Genomic DNA, 23,667 nt, shown 5'->3' with positions numbered 1-23,667 from the left:
GGCATCAGATGAACTGACCTTGAGGGGCAAAGTCTATCTTCCTCATCAGACCTGGGGCAAGTAGCCAAAAGGAGAGGAGGCCTAGGGGTTCAAGTACCAGTCAGACACTGATTCCAACTCAAAACTTTATTGTCAATGGACAGCACCTGACCTCACTGGTCTTGGCAGGTGGGCCTTTCTCTTCTTGGTGCTTGGTCCATTTAGGCTGTATCCAGCTCTGAGCTGGAACAGGGGTCTGGAATACCCACCCTTAGGCCAAATCCTGGCTACCGTGGCCAGTACCCCCTTTCTCACGCATCTTTGCCGCTAGGGTTCCCATTCTCATCCAGCATCCTTCTCCATCCTGGCTCCTCTGGACCTGGGACTCACAGGTACAAGCCGTGCAGAAGTTGCCACCCTCACAGCCCCTGGGCCTCGTCTCTGTGTAAGGAGAGCCTGGGCTCTTGCCAGCCTGTGCCAAGCCATGCTGGGGATGCAGGAAGCTGTGGAGCTGGCTGTGTGTGTGCTCGGCTCCCTCCTGCAGTCTCAATAGTTGAACTTCTGTTTGTTAAGCAGCATATTTGTGCCAGATTCATAAACCTGTAAACCCAGAGGTCTTTTTGTCAGTCCCTATTCTGACATGACAGATTCCTTTTCTCCCCACCTCCAGCCCCAACAGTTGTCCCATTCCAGGGCTCTTAGGGAAGTCCTTCATAGATCTAACTCTAGCTGACTAGTAGCCCACTCCGAGCTGGTGAGCCTAGGTATTCACCAGGCTTCAGGTCATCCTGTCTCAGCAGATGGGGTGGAGGCAGAGAAAGAAACTAAATTAGGCTAGTGTGTGCACTTGTTCTATCCAGAAGCTTCCTCTTCCAGGAGTCTTTTACCCATAGATGAGTTAAGCATCTAGCTCTAAGGAGAAGCTGAACTGGCTCAAACATACCAAGAAGAGGTGGGTTTGTAGGCGTTAGAGAACTAATGGGCTTCTAGGGTGGAGCCTAATGGGAGGGGCAGAGCCTCTCGTGAGAAGGAACAGGTAGACCTTAAACCCATTGGGCAGCGACAGCTGGGATGGGAGGGAGTTTAGGGAAGGGCTGATTTTGGGACTGCGACAGATTTCCAACCCTGGACAAAAGGCCCAGTGGCTGGCTGGACTGGGCACAATGCGGCATGGACGTGGGGCAAGTGGGGATTGGGTGGAGGGAAGATGCACCTTTTCCCTGGTAACTAGCGCAGAGAGCAAGTCTTGCTTGGTAGCCATACTGTACACGTCTATAGAGGAACGGGTCTCCATCAACGTGCTCACCGACAGGTGCCTGTGCAGAAGTACCTCCTCCTGCTCCTGGTTGAAGCGAATGGAGCGCACCTCATCTATGATCCTGGGGAGCGGGGAGTGTGTCAGGGGCATTGGAAGAGGGGAACAGCCCTTCCACCTCTTCCTTGGTAAGTGCCCCTTCGTTGTATCCCTCACCCCCCCCCCCCCCCCCGCAGAGCACCAGACCATGATGTGTGAGATGGGAGGAACCCGGAGGTCAGGATTCCAGCTCCTCCAGCAACAGGTTGGGGGACCCTGGACAAGTCACTTAACCTCTCTGGGCCCCAGGATCCTCATTAGAAAATAGTGGGGGCCTGCGGCCAGAAGAATCTTGAGTTTCCGCCCAGCCCTGACTCCTGGGACTCTTGGTGACCCCAGGACTCCCGCCCCCCTACGTGTTAAGCTCCTCTCGGATCTCCTTGTACTGCATCAAGTTCTCCTGTATCGCCTCAAGCACCAAGCAAAAGTTGTCGCACGTTTTTTCCGAGAGGTTTGACAGGGGGCCCCCCACAAGAGGTTCCTGGGGGACACCAGATTTCTCCAAGCGGGCTACTGCACAGTGCACGATTGGCAGCTCATCACCCCAGTCTTCCTCCTTCTCTGCGCCTGCCTGGGGGAGGAGGGATGGAGAGCTCAGACCAAGGGAGGACCAGTCTCTAGGGACAGTAAGGTTCTAATGCCCCTCATTTCAGCTCTAATTTTTTTTTTCTTCTCTGCCTCTCAGGATGGAACCCAGGGCATGGCAATGGCTCCCACTGAGCTCCACTTTCAGCCTTCAGCTCCAATTCCTCTGGCCTCCTGACCTTGCTTCGGGTGTTCAACTACAAATGCACAAGTCCATCCTTCACGCTTTGGAAATTCTCACCCCTTTCTAAACTTAGCCACTCCCCATTTCACCCCGATAAATACTACCAGCAAGCTTCTAAAGCCCTACCTACTCTCAAGTCACAGAGCCCAGCCTTCAACCCTTCCAGAATTTTCTGTCTTCTCCGATCTCATGGAAGCTCTGCCCCTGAATGAATAGGACTGCATTAACTGACACCACGTGCCAAGCAGCGTTCGCTCACCCATTTACTCCTATGAGCCCTGTGAGGTATGTAGTAAGTAAGTGCTATTATTATTCCCGTTGTACAGAAGGGAAAATGAGGTTTAGATTGGTTAAATGCCCTAAGACCACCCAGCTGCACCATTTTGAGTTGTCATAGAAAATCCACTCCCCTTAGATGCCCCAGTTGGTGGGTGGGCGGTTCAGATGAGAGGCTGCTGCCTCCAGGTCTCTGTTTCGCCTTTCTCCAGGCCCTTGAGTGTGCAAGCACACGGACACGTGCTCTAGTCAGTGCTTATGCACACACTCCTTTTCCTCCCCAACCCTCCCATCTCACGCACCTCACTAAAGATTATTCGATGCTCCTGCTGCTGCTCTCCTGCCTTCATCATTTGTTCCAGATTGGTGGTCACCACGACGACGAACAGGTTGATGCCAATGAAGGCACCGATGGTGATGAAGATGGCAAAGTAGATGGCAGCCCCAATCTCCATTGCGTACTCCCTATCCTCCATCCTGGAGATGGCAGGCAGGACCGCGTCACCTTCCTCGCCCTTTGAGCCTCAGTTTCCTCATCTATGAAATGGGGAAATTATCCCAAGGCCCACTGGGACTTCTGCCTGCTTGGCTACTAATGCCAAGATCTAATTCTCTACTCCCAGTTGTCATCGCAGCTGCTCCTTACTGTGCTGCTAGGCAGTGGGTCAACTCTCAAACCAGTCCCGCAAGGTGATCTGCCACATCAGTATTATCAAGTTTAATCTATTAGCTGTACTATTATTCATGGTTTTTCTTACTTTGAAAACTAATTCAAGTTCATTATAAAAAGATTGGAAGAAAAACACATAGGCAAAAAAAAATATACCATCTCCTGAGTTATCCACTATTAATACCTTGTTGAAAATTTCCCCTAAAATATTTCCCCCAAATATAGTCCCCTGTACCAGGCTCTATACTAAGAGATTGATACAGATTTTCCCTATTGATCCTCACAGCAATCCATGATATAGTTAATATGGGATTGTAATCCCATTTAACAGGGAAGGAAACTGAGACTCAGAAGAAGAGAGATGAAGTAACTCGCCCAAAGTCACATGATTAGTATGGTAGAGCAAGAACTCAAAAGCCCAGTGCAACTTCACTGTGAGATGTGCAATTCTCTTCCCCTACCTACAACTTAATGAACCAGGACTGCAGAGGCCATTTATCAACAAAGCTTCTACTCTCACCTGAAGGGGATAAAAATAAGTCACTGATAGTCATGCATGGTGGTGTCATCCCAGCCACTCGGGAGGCTGAGGCAGAAGGATCACAAGTTTGAGGCCAGCCTCAGCAACTTAGTCAGGACTGGAAAGAAATAGGACTTAGACTTAATCAGGAAGAGGTAAAGGACAGAACACAAAAATAACCTTGGGTAGTAGGTTTAAAAATGAAGTTTCCACTAAGGAGCTGAAAAGACACTTTTCAGAAGAAGATATACAATCAATCAACAAATATATGAAAAAATGTTCAACATCTCTAGTAATTAGAGAAATGCAAATCAAAGGCTCTAAGATTTCATCTCACTCCAGTCAGAATAGCAGTCACCAAGAATACATGCAACAATAAGTGTTGGCAAGGATGTGGGGAAAAGGCACACTCATAAATTGCTAGTGGGACTGAAAATTGGTTCAGCTAATCTGGAAAGCAGTATGGAGATTCCTTAGAAAACTTGGAATGGAACCACCATTTGACCCAGCTATCCCACTCCTCAGTCTATACCCAAAAGACTTAAAAATAGAATACTATAGGGACACAGCAACATCAATGTTCATAGCAGCACAACTCACAATAGCCAAACTGTGGAACCAACGTAGATGCCCTTCAATAGATGAATGGATAAAGAAACTGTGGAATATATACACAATGGAATATTACTGAGCAATAAAAGAGTAAAACTATGGCATTTGCAGTTAAATGGGTGGAGTTAGAGAATATCATGCTAGGTGAAGTAAGCCAATCCCAAAAAACCCAAAGGCTGAATGTTTTCTCTGATAAATAGATGCTAATTCATAATGGTGGGAGTGGGGTATGGGATGAGTGGAGGAACTTTGGATGGGGCAAAGGGGAGAAGGGAGGGAGTTTGGGGGTGGGAAAGATGGTGGAATCAGATGGACATCGTTATCCTAGGTACATGTATGATTGCACAAATGGTGTGACCCCACTTTATGTACAACCAGAGATGTGAAAAAATGTGCTCCATTTGTATCCAATGAATAGAAGAGCATTCTGCTGTCATGTATAACTGGTTAGAACAAATAAACAAAATTTTAAAAATGAGTTTCCAGGGCCGGGATTGTGCTCAGAGGTAGAGCGCTTGCCTGGCATGCATGAGGCACTGGGTTCGATCCTCAGCACCACATAAAAAATAAAATAAAGATATTGTGTCCACCTAAAACTGAGTTTCTAGGAGCCCAGGCAGTTTGGTGGACTCTCTTATGGGCTGGAATTTGCCCTGTGACCACAGACCTGCTCCCCAGTCCAAGGCCTAGCCACCCAGCTGTTTAGCATGACAGGAAAGGTCTTCACAAACAGGGTCTGGTGGCACTTTGAATATGTGGAATTTCAAGGGGGACAAGGATCACAAACTCAGAAATCCACCCACAGGTATTTCCTTTTCCCCAACTTAAAGCCTTGGCCACCCCCTTCCTGCTAGGCCATCCCAGCCCTGGAGGCCCCACTCTCACTGCGAGCCCTTCTCCCCACCCAGTTCCCCTGCCTTTCTGGAGCTGTGGTCCCCTTCTTGCCAGGTTGGGATGAGAGCCTGGAAGGTCCACCCTGTACTCACTGAAAGTCACTGTAGATGTCCAGCCAGCCGTCCTGTGTGATGCAGATGAAGAGAGTGTACAGGGCAACCCCCATGTTCTGGAAATGGTCAGGCACGAATGCACCAAAGAGTGTGACCCCAAACACTGAGAACACCTGCCAGAGAGACAAGGCCCCCCTAGATTCACCCAGGGGCCCTGAAGAGAAGACATGCAAATACATGCAAATTTTAAACAAAAGCTGCCAAGGGAATCCCAGGGATTTGGACCCCTGGGCCTCTCTTCTGCAGGACCCCTGCTCTCCCCAGTGACCCAGGGACTCTGTTCAGGGATGGGGAATGGCCAGGGTGGGGGAGGGTACTGACCAGCATAAAGAAGAGGATAAGGGCCATGATATTGGCCAGGTCAGGCAAGGACTGCAGGATGACATGGATGATCCGGGCCAGGGGTTCCACCGCCATGCACACATGAACCAGCCGAAGCACCCTGCAGCACAGCCCCTCAGGGGTGTCCCCTCAGTCCTTCCCAGACCTCTCCCTCCTCTCTGCCCCGCCACCAACTGCCCAGAGGCAGAGCTGAGCCCCAGCTGTTAACAACCTCCCTCTTTTCATTCCTGAGTCCAGACACGTTTCCCCCTCTCTTCAGAGCTCCCAGCTCACCTGAGTGTGTAGGTGACAGCCATGATACCAAGTTCTTTGATGAAGAACCCCATGAGCAAGATAAAGACGATAATGAAGTTGAGGATGTTCCAGCCGTCCTGGGGGGGGCACACTTCTCCTGAGTCTGCCCTCCCCACACCCTGAGGATGGGGAGCTCAGTGTTCTTCTCAGAGCAGGGCCAGCCAACTGCCATCCAGTGCTGTCACCCTGCCGCTCCACCCCACAGCATGCCACAAAACACACACGCAATCATTGTCCCATCCATGTGTTGAAAGCCAAGTGCCACCTTAGAGACTCACAGTGGAGTCTCACACACACACAGCTGAATGTCACCTGGCTAACGAACTGCAGAAGGCAGCCGTGGCCTACAGTTAGTGACCTGAAAACACTTGGGTGCTCCTGCCTTTGGTGACACACACTACAGTTAATAAAATGGAAATAAACACTAATAAAAACACCAAAGATCACTGCTGCAGGAGGCCCGTGAGAGGTAAAACAGCACTCCGGGAACCCGGAAGGGAGACAGGCAAATTCTGTGAGCCTTGTGTCCAGTATGGCACCTGCTCATACAGGAATGGAGAAGGTGGGGGAAGTTCACTTGTATGAAAAATTTTACCTACAATCCCACTTCTATAAATCTGATGGGCAAATTCTCCGGTATAGGTACAAAATGACATTTGTATAAAGTTGAAAATGTCCAAAGTACCCATTGGTTGGAGACTGGCACATTTATTTCATGGAGTACTATGTAGCCACAAAAAGACAAATAAGATAGATCACCATGTAGGATTGTCAGAACTGGGCACAGTGGCACAGGCCTGTCATTCCAACAAGTTGGTAGGCTGAGGCAGGAGGATCACAATTTCAAGGCCAGCCTGGGCAACTTGGCAAGACCCTGTCCTAAAAAAAAAAAAAAAAAGTGGGGGCTGGGGACGTAGGTCAGTGGTAGAGCGCGCGCCTAGCATGTGTAAGGGCCTGCACATTCAAGTACTGGAAAGAAAAAGAATAAAGAAGGAAGCAAAGATTGTCAGGATCTAGTAAGTGACCAAACTACAGCGTAGGACAGTGTTGACAGTTAGCTACTGTCAGGAAAAGGAGGACTAAAAATACATACCCATTTGATATGATTGTAAAAATAACTACTAGGAGGATAAACAAGAGACTATAAATATAAGGAGATTACCTAGAGAGGGTGAGGGTGAGGGGACTGCAGTGGAAGCAAGAATTCTGTGTACCTTTCAATATAATTTTGACCAATATGTATCTACGAATCTGCATTAAATACACAAAAAGGAAAAAATATATTTAATTTATTTATTTATTTGATACAGGGGATTGAACCCAGGGGTGCTTAATTACTGAGCCACATCCCAAGTCCTTCTTATGTTTTATTTTGAAACAGGGTCTAAGTTGCTGAGGATGGCCTTGAACTTGGGATCTTCCTGTCTCAGACTCCTGAGTCACTAGAATTAAAAGTGTGCACCACCACGCCAATTCTCTATCTCTTAGAGTTTGTGCCTGCACATACACATATATAGACAGGCAGACACAAGCCCACCTGTCTACGAATCTATCCTTTTATCCATCCATTATTAAGTTCCTACTGTATGCCAGATCCTGAATCATTTCCTGAGGATGCAAGGTTTCTGCCCTGCTGGGCTCAAAGAACACTTAGAGGGACGTGGATCGACAGCAAATTTTAACTCCATGTGAGATAGATAAGTACACATTATCACGGGGACAGAGCAGCACCTGACCTAGCCTGGGAGAGATGGGAAGATTCTTCCCAAGGGGAAGACATCCCAAGGGATCTGTAAGTAGAAGTAAAGCAAGTGAAGAGGAAAAATTGGAAGAGTACTTTGTGACACATGAAAATTATAGGAAATGTAATTTTTCCTAAATAATGTTTTATTGGAATAGAGCTGGGCATGGTGGTACACAACTGTAGCCCAAGCTACTCAGGAGGCTGAGGAAGGAGGATCATATGGGCCCAGGAGTTTAAGGCCAGCCAACATAACAAGACCCCATCTCAAAAAACAAGGGTGGGGAATGTGGTGCACACCTGTAATCCCAGTGATTGAAAGTTCAAGGCCAGCCTCAGCAACTTAGCTAGACCTTGTTTCAAAATAAAAAATAAAAAGGACTGGGAATGTAGCTCAGTGTTAGAGCACACTTGGGTTCAATCCCTATTACCAAAAATAAATAAATAAATAGCAAATAAACAAGGATCCCTGCTCCTGAAAAGAAGGAGGAGAAGGAGGAGGAGGAGGAGGAGGAGGAGGAGGAGGAGGAGGAGGAGGAGGAGGAGGAGGGGGAGGAGGAGATGATGATGATGATGATGATTCATTGGAGGGGGCTGGGGTTGTGGCTCAGTGGTAGAGTGCTTGCCTAGCATGTGTGAGGCACTGGGTTCGATTCTCAGCATCACATACACATAAATAAAATAAAGGTCCATCAAAAACTAAAAAAAAATATTTTTAAAAAAAGATTCTTTGGAATACAAACATGCTCAGTCATTTCTGTACTATGACTGCCTTTGTGCTACTAAGCAGAGGTGGGTCACTGCAACAGAAACTGTAGAGGCCGTGAAGCTTCAAATATTATTCTGGTGCATTACAGAAGTTTGCTGACTCCTGCTCTGGAGCTCTGTAAATCAATCTCATTTCTCAGATGCAGAATTCAAACTTTGCCCAACTAAAGAGCTGGAGGAGGCTGGAACAGGGATGGGAACTCAAACTCAGGGAGGCTGCACTTCTAGTACAATTTATCATCGGTTGTATCACAAACATTCAAAATTCTCTCTCTCCCCCTCCCCCCCCCTCTCTCTCTACACACACACACACACACACACACCCCTCAGTTTGCAGGGCAGGGACTTGATAGGGTGCAGCTCTCAGAGAGAAGGGGTGAAGGTGACAAGGTCCCAAGATCTCACCTTCCAGAAAATCCAAAAGCCGTTGAGCCAGCCGAGGAGAACCTCACAGACAAGGACGGTCAGCACAATGTCATCTATGGTAGAGAACAACTGATAGTGTCTCTACAGTGACAAAGAAAAAGAGAGGGGCCGAGGTGTCGGTGAATAGGGTTGGGGGGGAGGCCAGGGAGAAGGGCATCTGGTGGGGTGGGAGGCCTCAGTCCCTGCTGCTTTTCAACTCTTCTGCATCTCTGTCCTTCCCGCGAAAACACACTCTGTGTTCATGCCAGGCACTGTGCTAAGACCACTCATGCACTGTTACCTGGGACCAGCAGCCCTGTCACTTGGGACCATCAGCCCTGTCCTGCAGAGTAGCTTCCTTTCCCATCCTACAGGTGGGGAGTTAGAGAGGGGCCCGTGTGCACACAGCTTGTTGACTGCTGTCCACTCTAGGCCTTCGCTCCTGACCTCTAGAGTAGGGTGTTTGGGAAAGAGAGGTGGAGGAGAGACCCAACTAGCTCTAGTATTGGAGGAAAAGGGACCCTTCTCTGCCTGCCCCAACCACTCCTGCTATTCCGTGCCTCAAGTCCTTCAGGTAAAGCCTGACCAAACTCCTGGTGTCCTCCTGATTGTGGATCCAGTACATGCTCTTGGGTGCATGAATCAATGGGCAGATAACTAGGGTCTGTCCAAAAGACCCAACTCACTTCAACTCAACCTCAATCCTAACAGCTTGTCCACAGCGGTGACACCAACTAACAGCCCACAGCCCCCTAACTTCACGTTGACATCACGAAAATCACCTCTTCTCCTCCCTCTCTTTACTCCAATGGCCAACTAGACTCGGTGCCTTGAGGCACAAGCCACACAGGGGGCCTCCGCCTTCTCTTTCCACCCCTCTCTCCTTCCCCCTCCAACTCGATTATCAAAATGGTGGTGGCATTTGCACTCTGAATTCATTTCCTGAGCCATAATGGTTCCTGACCTGTCCTCTGCTCTCCTCACTCTGTAAACATTGCAGTTGAGTTTCTGCCTCCAACACAAAAGAGATGACTCTGGTGCAGGTCAGGGGATGCGTCCAGGCCTCACCTCTCCACAGCTGGCCCTGTTGCCTGTTCCCTTGATTGGCCCTCTCTGTCCCACTCCACACCCCTGAACAATCTCAGTCCTACTCCTTTGGCTTCCTTATAGGTGTGACCTCACTGAAACCCTCTGTGTTAGCTATTGTATGGACACCTCGGGTACCACACTAACCTCCACGTGGTCCCAAACCTGCTTTTCCTCTCATCTCCACATTCAGACACACAGTGCCAGCCCTGATGCTGTTGCTCAAGCCGGAAGCTTCCCTTCCCTTCCTGCCCTCCCTTTGAATGAGATGATGAAATGTGAACACAAGGTGACATGTAATAAGTGCCCACTAAATGTTCAGTACAATAACATCCATCAGGAAGCTCCATGGATTCTACTCCCAGAGAGTTTCAAATGCATCTGACTTTTCACCCAATGCCATCGTCCTGGTCCAGGTCCCACCATCTTTCACATGGACCTCTGCAACAGGGTCCTGCCTGGCCCATCTTCCCCCATTCTTGGACCTGTACCTTCCATAGTCCACACTGTGGCTGCCATTGCAAGTTTTCTAAAACACATATCTGGTCATTTCACTTCAAGGACATCTTCCTTCTCATAACATGGGATCTGGCCCCTGACCACCTCTCTGAATTCAGCTGATGCCACCACAAGGGACATGTTATTTATTTTTGCAGTGTTTGGGATTGAACACAGCATCTGATGTGGGCTAGCCAAGTGCTGTACCACCGAGCCATACCCCCAGCCTAATACACTGATTTTTAGTAGCACAATACATATATGTATACTGTGTAAGAAATTAAAATGTCAAGGATAAGAGCAAAGTTATACTAAACTTCAAGTTGGGCAAAGAGAACTCTCCCACATGCTGGCTCTTTCCCATCCCTCAATCTCTCTGCTATGCCCAGGGATCAAACTCAAAGCTTCCTGCATGCTGGGTAAGTACTCTACCATGGAACTACATCCACAGCCCTTATGCTTTATTTTGAGACAGGATCTCACTAAGTTGCTGAGGCTGGCCTTGAACTTGCAGTCCTCCTGCCTCAGCATCCAGAGTCACCATGCCTGGTTCCCATCTCCCTTTGCCTGGCCAACTCCTACTTACTGTTTCCTGTCAGTGTGAAGCTCTTCTCCTCCAGGAGGCCTTCCCTGACCTCCCACGTTGAGTCGGATGGTCTTTGAGCTTCCACTTACTCTGTGAGACTCAGGCATTTGTGATGGCGTGTTTGTGTCTGAGATAGGAACTGGGTTTCGTGTGCTTTCAGCTAGAACCTTGGCGCTGAGTGGTCTGTGCCTGACCCAGAATGATTCTCCCTTAGTGACTGCCAAGACTGGACACTGTTCCTCACCAGGTGCCCATTTGCCTGCCTCTGCCCACACAACTCTTTTCCTGCCCATCTACAAATCCAACCAATTTCTCAAAGCCGGTCTCCAGAGCTTCCTCCACCACGAAACTTCCTTGACCTCCAGATCCCTAGAGGTCAGAGCTGACAGACCCTGAAAGCCTCCAATCCAACCATCAGAGACAGATGAGGAACCTGTGGCGCGAGAAGGAAGTGCCTTGCCCAGAACCCCATCAGAGCCAGTGGGGGCAGAGATGCAGACAGTGTCCCACCTGACCAAGGACAAAGTTGGTGCGGAGAGCGATGGTGATGGCGTTGACCACCAACAGCAAGGCCAGCAGCAGCTGGAAGGCTGGGTGCCGCAGTAGCTGCTTGATGTACATGCGAGTGATGAACTCCTGCATGTCCCACGCATCCTGGGAGGAGGCAGAGACCTTCCTTCAGGCAGGTGTCACCACAGCTTTGCTCTCCGTGTATGCGGGTCCCTGCGGGCCTGCTCTAGTTGCCTGAGATCATGGAATGCGGGCATTGGGGTGGAGGTCATGATGTAAATGACCTAAAACAGGGTCATTGTTGGGGGGTATTTGTGTGGCTCGTGGCACAAGAGTCTGTACTGGGGACGCTGCTGATGACTATCATGATATAAGGGTTCCTTTGGGGGCACTGGCAGATAGTCACTAATGTAATATGAGGGATCACTGCCGTGTAAGGTCGCCTTGCGGGCCATTAAGAAGGTAGAGGAAGGCCTGGTCTGTCCATGAGCAGGACTATAGAAAGGGCCTGGGGGATGAGGGTCACCGAAGGCCCCAGCCCAGCCCAGTCCTTACCTTTTCACTTATGATGTCCCTGCGGTTGATGAGCACTTGCTCCTCGTGCCGTATGAAGGGGTCATGCGTGGTCCTCTGCAGGAGAGAGAAGAGGGCCCTCAGTGCAGCCACTGCCCCTGCCCAGCCCAGGATGCCAGCTCCGTGATGGGGCCAGGCAAGGGCCTTGTACCAGTAATTTCAAATGTCTGACGTTGGTGGTGTCTGTCCATTGCTGCCACCAGGTCTTTTGGTTCTCGGCCATCTTTGCTCTGTCCACATCCACTCCTCCTTTTCCAAGAAATGTCCCTCCAAACAGTCTTGCTCCCTCTCCTGGTGAGATCACAGAAGCAGCTGTGATCTCTAGCGTTCTGCATTCTACCAAGGCGTTCCAACTCCAGAAGCTCCTTCCATTGCCCTGGCTGCACCCCACGGAGGATGCCAGGGATGGTCTCCTGTGCTGACTGTGGAGTCAAGGGACAGGTCCCTGCTCTGGATCTCTGAGATGAAGGTGAGGCTGGGATGAGAAATAGAGAGATGTTTTGTGGCAGGATCTTCCCGGAGGCAGACCTCCACCTGCACCCCTCCCGTCCCACCCTGGCTCCAGGGCTGCCCACCTGCCCTTCATGCTGGGTGTGTTTCCCCATCGACTAAGTAAACATTTCCCACCTGTCCTCCCTGGGGAAGGGGGAGGGGAGCTCTTCTGGTTTCCTAAGGACTAAGGATGGATGGATGTGAGTAGGAGCCTTTCTTAATCATGGAGCAAAGCCCGTCACCCTGGTGGGCAGGAGCTTCAGGTATAGAGCCCAGGCCAATGGGCTGTGTGGGGGGGGTTGTCACCCACCCTCCAGAGGAGAGCCATCCCAGACCCCTCTGAGAAGCAGACTCCTTATTCTAAAGTAAAGGTACACACAGATTCATTTTCAAGAAATTAACTTTATTTGGTTGGAAAAGTGTCTCTTATGTAAAATAAACACTCATCCAGACCTGGCATCAGGAAGGGTGCCCTGCTAAGGGAAAGGGGTCGAGTAGACTGTGCCCCTCAGGCCTGAATATGGAGGAGAGTTTCTTCTTCGAAGGGAGGAGGTGACACAAAGCTCACTTCCCCCGACTCAGGGGAGACAGGAGCAGAAATGGTGGAGGCCTAGGCAGAGGGGTCAGCTTGGCGAGAGACCATGCCTAGCACTGCTTCTAGCCTTGAAAAGAACCCAGAAAGCTCTGTCGACATGTCAGCAGTAGGGGTGAGGTGGTCCTCAGGGCCAAAGGTTAGGAACTGGGGTTCTGGCCAGGGTCAGAGGTCAGGAGGTCAGAGGTTGCTCTCTGGGTCAAGGAGCAAAGATGGGAGGGCTCCTCAGGGTCAGAGGACAGGGGTTGGGGGGACTGTGCTCTGGAGTCAGAGGTCAGAGCTTGGGGGCTGCTCTCAGCCTGCACCAACCCCCAGGCCCCCAGCCCCTCTGAGTACAGCTCCTGGTTCTTCTCCTTCCACCGGCGGAATTTCTCTCCCGTCAGCTCGGGGTCACTCAGCACCTCCTCCAGGGCCTGCAGTTCCTGCAGTTTTGCCTGACATGGGAGTAGTGGGTAAGGAGCCATGATCATCCAAGGCAGCAGCAGAGCCCAAGCCCAGAGCTAACTCTGGAGTCCTGTACCTAGAACCCTGCACCTGGTCAGCCAGGCACGAGAAGCCTGGGTAAGATTTCAAACCCCAGCTTAGACCTAGAACTTGGACCAGTCCACAGCTGAGTCTAAAATGGACCCTACAGCCCAGCACTGAGCCCACTGTTAAGAGCTAAGCCCAAGGGGCTGGGGACTGGAGATGTGGCCAGCGGTAGATCACTCGCCTAGCATGCAAGAGGCCCTGGGTTCAGTTCCTAATTCCACCCCCACCCCCCCAAAGAGCTAGGCCAAGCTCAGAACTGAGTTCCTGAGTCGGACAGCCAGAGCTCAGAGCCCAGAGCCAAGTTCCTGAGGAGTCAGAAAGCCAGAGGCAGGAACCCAGAGCTGAGGCTGCAGGCCAAATCCAGAGTGGAGCTTGGCCAGGAACAGCCTGAAGCCCACAGCCCTCCTCGCCCAGTGCCCCCGGCTGACCTTGAGTGTGCTCTGTAGAGCCCGCACACGGTGCACTCGCTCATTGAGGTGGGGGTCTCGGTTGCGCCGCATGAAAGAGCTCCGCCACTGCTCATGGGTCAGGGGCTGTGGCTGCCCCAGCAGGGACACGCCACCCTGCCTTAGTCCCCATACCATTCCTTCCAGTGCCCCTTCACTGCTGTCTGTGGGAGCAGGGAGCAGGATGAGGCTGTGCCCTCAGCCCTCCACCCAGTGCCCAATGCCCAGCTCCCAACTCCAATGAACACCTGCTGGAGGGCCGAGGGAGGTCCTGGGGCTGCGCTGTGTCGGGGAGGCAGCAGGTGATATGTCTCCATGGAGTGGACTCCCAGTTTGAGATGGGCTGGGCTGAGGCAGGGTAAAAGGAGAGAGAGCCACATCCTGAGCCCCGTGTCCAGCTATTCTCCCTCCATCCCTGACCGGAAGTAGTCCTCTACTCACCGAGGCTGAGCGGGACGCAGTCTCATCATCAGGGTCTTCTGCTTCTGTCTCACTGTAGCAGTCTAGGGTGGTGGGGAGCAGGTGGGGAACCCACAGGGTTTGGGAAAGCCAGGGAGGAGGCTGGGGGCTTTAAGTTCAAGCCCCCAAACCAGGAACAGGAGAAGCTCAGGTGAGACCTGATTCTTCCTCCCACCCCTGTGAGAGACCTACCTTCCTCTCGGGCTGAGGGGGCCCTTCCTGGGGACTGATACTTGGAAATGCAGGTAATGAGATGGCGTACCCACCTGTGGAGGAACAAACAGGTGTCAGGAGTTTCCATTCACTGAGGCCTTCTTATATCAGGGGATTTATATCAACATCATCTTTTAATCTTCAGACTAACTGGAAGAGGTGGGAACTCTTATTCACCCATTTTACAGATGGTGAAACTGAGGTTTAGACAGCGAGCACCTTGACCATCCACTGCCAGAGGGCTTGGATTTAGACCCAGGCTCCTGAGTCCAGCTCCTAAGCATTCAGAGTCTGGGAGCTATGCGGGAGTAGGGCGAGGGAGGTGGCACTCACAGGCTCAGATCAGACAGGGTGTCAGCAGCAAAGACAAAGGGTTTGTACACGTCATGGGTGAGCTGGAACACACTGCCGGGAGCAGAGAGCATCACTGAGCCTCCTCCAGGGCCTGGAATCCCAGCCAACTGCCATGCACCCCACCCCACCCCCCTTCTTTTCCCGTCCTCCAGCCCGTCACACCCCAGGACTTAACTATTTTTTCTTCTGATCGTGTCCACTTTCCAGGCTATAGTTAGATACATTGATGAGGCCCTGAGCCTTTTCATCCTGGGGAATCACACAGAGGGTCAGTGTGGGGCCCCAAAACCCTCCAGGCAGCTCCTTAGTCACCCCTCAGACTGCTCAGGGCGATAGAGGGGAGAGTGTGTTTTCGGGGCTCTAACTGCAAGTCTCTAGGTTTCTGGGCCTCAGGGCAGGAGGTGTAGCCAAATGGTGCCTCTGAGCCAGAAAAGGGGAACAAAGGTACCAAGAGAAACAGCTAAGAAAGAGGAGCCCTCCTGCACTGGTTCCCACCAGGAACACAAGGCTGCTTCATGGCCCTGGGCTCGGCAAATGCTTGGTCCCTTCCCAGTTTTCTTTCCCCTTTCATCTGACTAACTCCCAGGTATTATTTTCTCAGAGAAGCTTCTGGACTCCTTCAGGCTAGACTGGACACCTCTGCTGGGCTCCCACATATCTCTTGGGCAAACATCTCAGCACATTTCCTACACTGCCTGGAGTATACGGGAGCCACCCCCAGATCTTTCAAACTGCTTTTACACACTTATTAACTCATTTTGGGAGAAACCGTCCCTGTTCTGCTGATGGGAACACTGGGACCTGGGAAGGCCTGGGGGCCACCTGTGACAATGGGAGCAGATGACTTGCTTGCTACCTATGCCCATGTGTGTGGTGTCTCACCTGGGGCTGCTGGTACCAGTAGAGCATGTGTCCCTTAAGCACAAACCAGCAGCGGCGCCAGCGTGGGCCCATGAAGCCGCCAGGGGCCTTGCGCAGCAGGAGCCAGCCATCACAGTCTGGCTGGCCCAGCTCCCGGCAGGACACCCGCCGGCGGCTCAGCCTCGTCGCCACCCCTGCAAGCAACGTGGCACAGCCCAGGTGGTGAGGGGCTGGCAAAGAATTCCAGCCCCCAAACTGGTTCCCTTGCCCGCCATGAGCATTCCCGAGACATATGAACCCACACTTTTGCTGAGGTGGGGACGACTCTCCATTTTAGAGAGGAGGAAACTGGAAATCAGAGAATAAGCCATTTGCTCAAAGGCACAGAGGTCTGGGCTGGGAGCACGGGTCTGTGTGACCCCAGAAAAGAGCTGTTTCCAGGATAGGCTGGGTGGGGAGCATGAGGGGTGGTCTTGCCCAGCTCTGCAAAGGTTTCAAGAGCTCCTCATTTCAGGGATACAATATGCCACCCAGTCAGGGACACTCGTACCTTTTGATTTCTTCCGACCAAGGACAGGACTCTAAAAAGACCATATAGGGGTTAGAAAAGGGTCTAGGCCCTCAGCCCACATCCCTCCTTGCAGATCCGCTGAGCTCACCTTGTCAGGGTGTCCCGAGGGGCCTGCAGTCTCTGCTATTCCTGCTGGGAGGGCAGGGGGGCTGGGCAGGGGCTCAGGGTCAAGGGAGGTAGAATCTGTCAGGGAGGGAGCAGGGAGGGTGTCAGCATCTAGGTCAGAGTCAGGCACTCGGACACCTTGCCAGGGGCACCCACTACCTGGCGGGGTTTGAAACTACCTGTCCAGGCAGTGGTGGGCTCAGGACTTGGGTCTGAAGTCAGGTCAAAGGCAAAGACGTCTTCAGATGGGACTCTGGGGAGAGCAAGGGGAGATGAGATGCGTCCATGGTCCCCCCACGAAGACACACCCAGGGCAGAGTCTGTTACCTGGGAGACAGTGGGGCCAGAGCCAGCGACTGGCTTCTCAGGTGTGGGGAGTCCAAAGGCGTCTGGGGAACAACCAGAAACAGAGTGACCGGGATGACAACAGGGGTCTGAAAGCAGGTGGGGGTGGATGGGGACAGGTACCTGGGGGGGTGTCTCTGGCACAGGGATCTTCTTCAGCACTAAGCTGACCCTGGCTGGCTCCCGTAGCAGCTCCCTCAGCATGTTCTTGTGGGGCCAGCCCACCTAGGGGACAGGGGTGCAGGGAGGGGCAGAGGCACTGGGTTGGCATCAAGCTGGGCAGGAGCTCTGATGCAGCCCAACAACCCCTGCCTTCACGCTTGGAGCTGTGAGCTTCCTGCTTCTGCCTCACTTCACGAAGCCTCCAGGAAGCCACCAGGAGCCCTTCACCTTGGTGGCTCCTCAGAGGCAGGGGAGAACACCTAGGGAAGGATCAGCTGAAAAGTGGGTGGGGCTGTCACCTAGGATCAGTCCTGACCTTCCAGAGCTGGGTCATCTCGCAGAAAGCAACTCCCACAACCCTGCTCCCCTCCAGGGACAGCACCCCCACTGCTTCCCCACCAGCCCTGGGTTTCCTCACTAGCCCCCTCCCCTCCACACAGCCCCCTCCCCCTCGCTCACCACCACCTGCTCGTTGATCTGAACAACCTCATCTCCAGGCAGGATCTGCCGGCAGGAGTCAGTGGGGACCTGGAATGGGGATTGGGGCCCAGGAGTGAGCTTTCCTGGGGCCTGGAGCTGGCGTGGCCGCAGGTGAGAGGCCTCAGGGCTGGGTAGCTGGCAGGGTGGGGGTGCTCTCACCTGGGTGCACACTCGGGACACAAAGTGCAAGCAGTTACTGGTGGTGTAGATTTCCACGCCCTGAAGAGGCAGAGGCTATGGTCATTGAGGGCTTGATTCTAGGGTGGGTGGAACTGGGGACAGAGCTGGCCCCAAGAGCATACTGCTCCAACTTGCTATGTCACTTTGGGCTTGTTGCTCCTCTCTGGTCCTCTGTTTCACCCTCTGATAAAGGGCCAGGAGGAAGCTGGGGTCACTGCTTTCTGAGGTACTAGATTCTCGGCAACTTTCTTGAAGGGAGAGAGAGGGATGGGGTGGGAGAAGGGCAGGGCTGGGGGCTCTGATTTTCCCAACTGGTTAAGATTAAAGCAGAAAAGTTCATGTCCTCTCCCCTCTATCCTAACCTGCCCCTGAGCCTCTGCCAGGTCTGTGTCACAGAACACAGGAACATGCCACCTGAGACCATGCCATGCAGACCCTCAGGACTGGGGAAGGTGCTGGATGATGGTGAGATCCCAGGTAGGTTGTTTGGACCTCTGTTTTAACATCTGTACCTGACAGGTTTCCAGCTACCAGTATAGGAGGCTGGGGATCCTAGACCTCATTTCAGGGCCCAAAGTGTCAAGGGCTCAGAAGTGACAGATGACAGGGCAGGGCTCACCGAAGGCTCTTCCAGCTGCACCTGCTCCAGCACAGCCCTCTGCTCCAGCAGCTCTTCTGGGCTGCAGCTCAGGATGCTGCGGCAGATCTCGGCCACTTGGCTGCACTGGGGAAGGGAGCAGATTGTAAGGCTGAGCCTGATCCCAGCCCACCCTGCTCCCATCGCACTCCACAGGCACCCCACAGACTCACGATCCTCAGGACTCTCCTTTCCTTCTGGGCCTCTGGGAAGTCCTAGAAGCAGAGAGAGGAGGCCTCCCCTGTAACCCTAACGCTAACCCTGTGTAAGGGTCATGGGGGAGGGGGACTACCTTCTCCTGAGGACATGGGCAGGTCCCTCCTGTCCCTCCCGGCTTCCCCTATTCTGGCCTTTTCCCAGACCTATAGGGCCTCAAAATCTCAACCCCAAGGTCTCATCCTCCTGACACCAGGCCCCCAAAAGTCACCATACATTCTCCCCCTACCACCACCTCCGGAGCATTAAGAGCCCTGAGCTTCTCTGCCAAAAAGGAGACCCCCATACTCCTGCTGCCCCATACCCAGTGGCAGGGCCTCCTCTTCTCCTGCGCTCTTGCCCCAGCTCTCACACCCAACCCTGGTCTGATTCACAGGTTATAAAAAGCTCCGGCCTGGTCTGGTCTCGGGGCTGGGCCAAGCCTGGCCCATGTCCTCCTACCTCCTGCAAGATCTGGCTCAGTTCCCCGCACAAGGCCCCGATCTCCTGGCAGGCTGAGAAGTCATTTAAGTGGGAGAAGAGGTACCTGGCAGGGGAAGAATGGCACAGGGGCTCAGGGGCGGTGCTGGGCCACTTGGAGACAATTTCTCATCTGAGACTTTGGGAGCATACACAGCTCCTGCCCTGATGAGTGTTGCTTTGGAATAAAGGAGTTAACTGATATATCTAGAGAGGTCAGCACAGGAATTATTTGTCATGTAACTATTAGGTACCAGGCCCTCTTCTAGTTACTGGGGAGACGGACAGTAAACCTGTCATTATGTCAATAATGATTTAACTCTGACTGTAATGAGTGCCCTAGATGTAGAGCTCTGAGAATGACTTGACAGGGAAAGAGTTCCAGAGGAGGTGACACTTGAGGTGGGACCTACAGGACAAGCAGCAGCAACTATTGAAGGGTCAGAGAACCATTTAATGGCTGTTGATAAGACTGTTGTGATAACAAGTGGGCAGGATGGGAATCCAGGTGGTCAGTGCCCCTGCCCAGACAGGCTAACTGCTCTGCCATGTCTGAACAAGAGCCATCCTGTTCTTCTCTCCCAGGTCCTGGAGCAAGCCAAGGATGAGAAGGGTCCCCTTACCAGTCACCCCAACCCGGGTACCTGTTGAGCCAGAAGAGGAGCACACGGGCGTCACGCACCAGCTCCACAGCTGCGCTGAGCACATCCGCAGGGGTCTCAGCACAGTCCCCCAGGCGGCCTTGGACTAAGCTCTGGAGGGCCTGGGTCCCCTCCAGCAGCCGCTCTGTCAGGGTCTGCAGGTTCTCTGTCAGCAGCCCAGAGCTCTGTGCCAGAAAGGGCCAGGTCACTGCTGCGGCAGTAGCCCCCGCCCTCAGTTGGCAGACCTGCCATCAGTGTGGCCATAGTTCGCTCACCAGGGCCCGGAGCTGTTCCACCCCATCCAGAATGAGCTCCTGATGGCCCAGAGGCCACACGGTCAGAGCCTCGAGGCTGCGGGGACAGAGCTGGAGCAGGTACTTGCCAGGCAGCTCCCAGTCTTCAAAGGGATAGTCCTGCAGGGAGTCGTCTAGGCCTGCGGCAGAGCAAGGGTTGGCAGGAGGGGAAACAGGGGTCACGACCTTTCACCAGTTCCTCACTCCAGCAGACCTCGTTTCCCTCCCATCTGTCCCCAATGACACCCTGGGACTCAGGCTGTGTTCTGTCTATTTCACACCTGAGGCCACTGAGTAGCTGAGGACTGTATGGGCAGTGGCTTTCAAAGGTGGTCCTTGGACCAGCAGCAGCTGCCTCACTGAGGAACCTGTTAGGAATGCAAATTCCCAGGTCTCAGCCCCCAACTACTGGAGCAGACACTTAGGGCTAGACCCAGCGGTTTGTGTTTAACAAATCCTGCAGGTGACTCTGATGTTCCCCTAAGACTGAACACTAGTAATATAGAGGATGAGAACGAGGGACTTGGAGTCAGGGAAACCTGAGAGCTAGCCCTTGAGCAATTAATGATTGATCCATGCCTCAGTTTCTTTACATGTAAAATGGGAACACAAAAGTACCTACCTTCTAACCACATGTGTATTAAATGACATGATATATGTCAAACACTTGGTCCATTCCCTGGTTTGTGGTAGATGGGCAGTAAATAGCAGCCATCATATTATTACTGCCAGACTCTACCATGATTTACAAGGCCCTGCATGATTAGGTCACCACTTGTCCTTCCAGGATTGTGGCACAACCCCTCCAACTCAACACTTCAGATCCAGAGAACCAACTCCTTGGAAAACTCTTTTGCCTCAGGGTCCCCACATGCTCTGTTCCTTCTGCCTGGATTGCTCTTCCAGTTCCATCATATCCTTTTGTTTACAGAACCCCAAATACCTTCCACAGCTCCCCAGGTTGGGTGGGGAAGCCTCTCCTCTTGGTTCCACTGTCCCCTGAGCCTCCACATACCCTGGTACTTGAACATCAGTCTTTTCTATCATTGGTCCTTCAAAGACCAGGCCTTAAATAACCATTCATCCCTAATCTCCAGCCTATTTCTGACACAAGGCAGACACTCAAAAATAAGAAAACTCTCTCTTGAGCGCTTACTTAGTGCTAGGAAAAGTTTTATGGGCTTTACATATATTGACACATTTGACCTCTGCCTCATTTCTAGGAGGTGGGTACGATAGTCATACCCATTAAACAGATGGGAAAACTGACACAAGGGCGAATAAGCAGCTTGCTCACTCTTTGGAGGAATTCCACCCTGTGGGAGCCAGGCTTTCATTGGGGAATTTGGGTGTGTGGTCAATAGCGCTCCCTCATGCCCACAGTGGCATTAAGAGCATTAAGAGTTCACGAATCTGTGGCTCCCTGGCTATGGATCCTTGAACAACTTCACAGTGAATGTGTTGGACCACCTGCCTCCCAGCAGACCCCAGAACTGAGTTACAAGTGCTAGCCACGCCAAGACTATCTCATTTTGTCCACTTCATGGACAGAGAAACTAAGGCCTATGGTCACAGAGCCAGTGAGTGGTGGAGCTGGCCTGAAACCCAGTTTGGCAGTGCGGCTCCAGTCCTGAGTGGGCTGCTCACCCTGAGCCTGACCCCAGGCCACTCAGGCTGCCCCCGCTGGGAGGAGTGTCCTGACTCACCGCCCACTCCAGCGGCCCCCACAGAAGGCTCTCACTGGGTCTGTCTGCACTTTGTGGCTCATTGGGCCTAGGGAGCCTCTCCCTGGAATGGGAGCCCCCAGAGTGGGACTGTGTCACCCACTTCGGTCTGGCTGGGGCTTCTGCCTCTCCCCCTGGGAGTCTCAGCCTAAAAGGGGGATATGACACCAGGACCGCTCCTGTTTCAAGCCAGCAGACCACTTCCTGGCTGTGCGGCAGGTTCAGCTTCTGAGAAATGGGTTTAATACAGCTCTCTGGGCCCTGGGGCACAGGGAAGAGGGAGGCGACAGAGGGCCCCTCGGTTTTCATGGCCTCCCCGCCCTGGGACCTCTTGGTATGCAGGGACGATGAGGGACCCACGTCTGGTCCCGAGGCCCTCGGGGGCCACCGGTCATCCGGGCACAGTACCTGGGACACGGCAGACCTCCATAAACACCTGTTGACTAACAGACTCCGCGGGTTTTGCCCTTTTCCTCGCCCGACTTTCTGCCGACGCGACGCCGCGTTAGCGCCCCGCGGGCCCCCTCCTGCCCCAGCCCCACCCCCACCCACCTCGCAGCCAGGCTGCCACCTTCCCGGGGGTCCAGGTCTCCACCGGCTCCATGCCCGGCTCCGCCCGCCGCGCCCGCCCGCGCAGGAATTTCCGCTCTGGAGTCTCGGCCCGGGGCGGCGCCGGGCTGGGCCGGGGCGGGGCCGCCGCATACCTGGGCCCACGTGGCCGCGCAGGTGAGGCACCGCCGCAGCCATTGGCCCACCAGCTGTCCGCCTCCTGCCCCGCCCTTCTGGCATTCCTGGGCTCTGCCGGCCGGGGGGTGTGACTCGGGCGACTCAGAGCTGGACTGAAGTCCCGCCCCAAATGGGCTTCGTGTCCCGGAGTGGGGCCTACACCCGCAGGATCCTGGAAAAGGAGCCAGAAGGGGGGCAAAACGCACCTAGCAAAGCAAGAGGGGGTGCGGGGGTGCTGTGACCTGGGGCTGACCCTAACTTGTGTGCATCAGTCCCAGATCTGTAAACTGGACTTCATAGTTTCTGCTTCAGAGGGTACTTGCCGAATATCGGCGTAAATAGCTCCCAAACATTTACAAACATTTACAACGGAAGTTTTTAGCTCCCTCTTTATCTTGCACCCCTTCTCCATCTGGTGGGGCTAATTGGACCCTTTCTCAGAATGTAGCTATTTATTTATTTATTGAGACAGGGTCTCACTATGTTACCCAGGCAGGTCTTGAACTGATGGGCTCAAGTGATCTTCCTGCCTCAGTTTCCCCGGTAGCGGGGACTACAGGCACATGCTACCATGCCAGGCCAGAATAACACTTTTATAAGCAGAAAGCAGGAAGCTTAAATTGAGCGTGGTTGCATAGTCCCGTCAGCCCTGTTCCTCTAGAGGGTGAAGCAGGAGAATCACAAGTTCAAGACACTCCTGGGCAACTAACCAAGACCCTGCCTCAAAATAAAAAATAATAAATAAAAAAAGGGCTGGGGACATAAGTCAGTGGAGAGCACTTGGCTAGTGTGCACAAATTTCTGGGTTCAATCCCCAGCACTAGGATGAAAGAAGCAGGGTGGAGGATGCAGAAGAGTAATGGAGAAGCCTGGGTCACCAGCATGAGAACAGGTGGATTCACCATTTGGTCTCTGAACTGCCAATTATCATTGGTAGGTGCCCAATGAGTGGCTGCTATATCACAGAAGGGTCTGAAATAGAGAGTGCCATCAGATCTGGTTTAACAGTGGGTTAATAATTACCATGATTGTGAAACAGTTGTGAACATAAATATCTCAATAACTACAATTTGATATAAAAATATGGGATTTCTATTGATGACAAAGCCAAAGATAATGTTACTACTTTAATCCACATAAAAAGAATTGGTAAACCAGGCTTGGTGGTACATGTCTGTAATCCCAGTGAT

General features: G+C 52.5%; 2 protein-coding genes across 2 annotated transcripts; both read right to left on the bottom strand.

Annotated features, from left to right (window-relative positions):
- Positions 1-517: 517 nt before the first annotated feature.
- Catsper4 (cation channel sperm associated 4) lies at positions 518-12,213 on the bottom strand. Its single transcript, XM_027937099.2, has 11 exons — positions 12,142-12,213; positions 11,973-12,047; positions 11,418-11,561; positions 8,738-8,839; positions 5,803-5,900; positions 5,509-5,629; positions 5,167-5,300; positions 2,681-2,855; positions 1,690-1,904; positions 1,193-1,358; positions 518-579 (listed from the first exon to the last, which is right to left on the bottom strand). Exons 1-11 carry the CDS (start codon positions 12,211-12,213, stop codon positions 526-528), a joined length of 1,356 nt encoding a protein of 451 aa, XP_027792900.2. The 3' UTR covers positions 518-525.
- A 715-nt stretch (positions 12,214-12,928) lies between these two features.
- Positions 12,929-22,387, bottom strand: Cnksr1 (connector enhancer of kinase suppressor of Ras 1). The gene is made up of 21 exons (XM_027937524.2): positions 22,304-22,387; positions 20,010-20,167; positions 19,738-19,919; positions 19,076-19,160; positions 18,592-18,633; positions 18,401-18,505; positions 17,761-17,820; positions 17,581-17,649; positions 17,083-17,184; positions 16,942-17,003; positions 16,794-16,867; positions 16,598-16,692; positions 16,489-16,519; positions 15,960-16,132; positions 15,253-15,326; positions 15,057-15,128; positions 14,703-14,776; positions 14,493-14,554; positions 14,300-14,399; positions 14,034-14,215; positions 12,929-13,508 (listed from the first exon to the last, which is right to left on the bottom strand). The coding sequence occupies exons 1-21, from the start codon at positions 22,353-22,355 to the stop codon at positions 13,215-13,217; spliced, it is 2,148 nt and encodes a 715-aa protein (XP_027793325.2). The 5' UTR covers positions 22,356-22,387; the 3' UTR covers positions 12,929-13,214.
- Positions 22,388-23,667: the final 1,280 nt, after the last annotated feature.

Source organism: Marmota flaviventris, chromosome 10 (genome assembly GCF_047511675.1).
Source record: "Marmota flaviventris isolate mMarFla1 chromosome 10, mMarFla1.hap1, whole genome shotgun sequence".
Taxonomy (NCBI): Eukaryota; Metazoa; Chordata; class Mammalia; order Rodentia; family Sciuridae; genus Marmota; species Marmota flaviventris.
Note: the sequence above shows the minus strand (reverse complement) of the source record. Positions and strands in the feature narration are given on the sequence as shown.

Bases quoted from the DNA above. Each gene is read 5' to 3' on its own strand.
- Cnksr1 (XM_027937524.2), bottom strand. From the start codon at position 22,355: ATGGAGCCGGTGGAGACCTGGACCCCCGGGAAGGTGGCAGCCTGGCTG. The intron at 17,185-17,580 runs GTGAGCGAGGGG...CCTGTCCCCTAG, and splicing joins AGATCAACGAGCAGGTGGTG to GTGGGCTGGCCCCACAAGAA. The intron at 16,868-16,941 runs GTAACAGACTCT...TGCTCTCCCCAG, and splicing joins CTGGCCCCACTGTCTCCCAG to AGTCCCATCTGAAGACGTCT.
- Catsper4 (XM_027937099.2), bottom strand. From the start codon at position 12,213: ATGGCCGAGAACCAAAAGACCTGGTGGCAGCAATGGACAGACACCACC. The intron at 12,048-12,141 runs GTACAAGGCCCT...TCTCTCCTGCAG, and splicing joins TCAGACATTTGAAATTACTG to AGGACCACGCATGACCCCTT. The intron at 2,856-5,166 runs GTGAGTACAGGG...TGCCATCTCCAG, and splicing joins GACATCTACAGTGACTTTCA to GATGGAGGATAGGGAGTACG.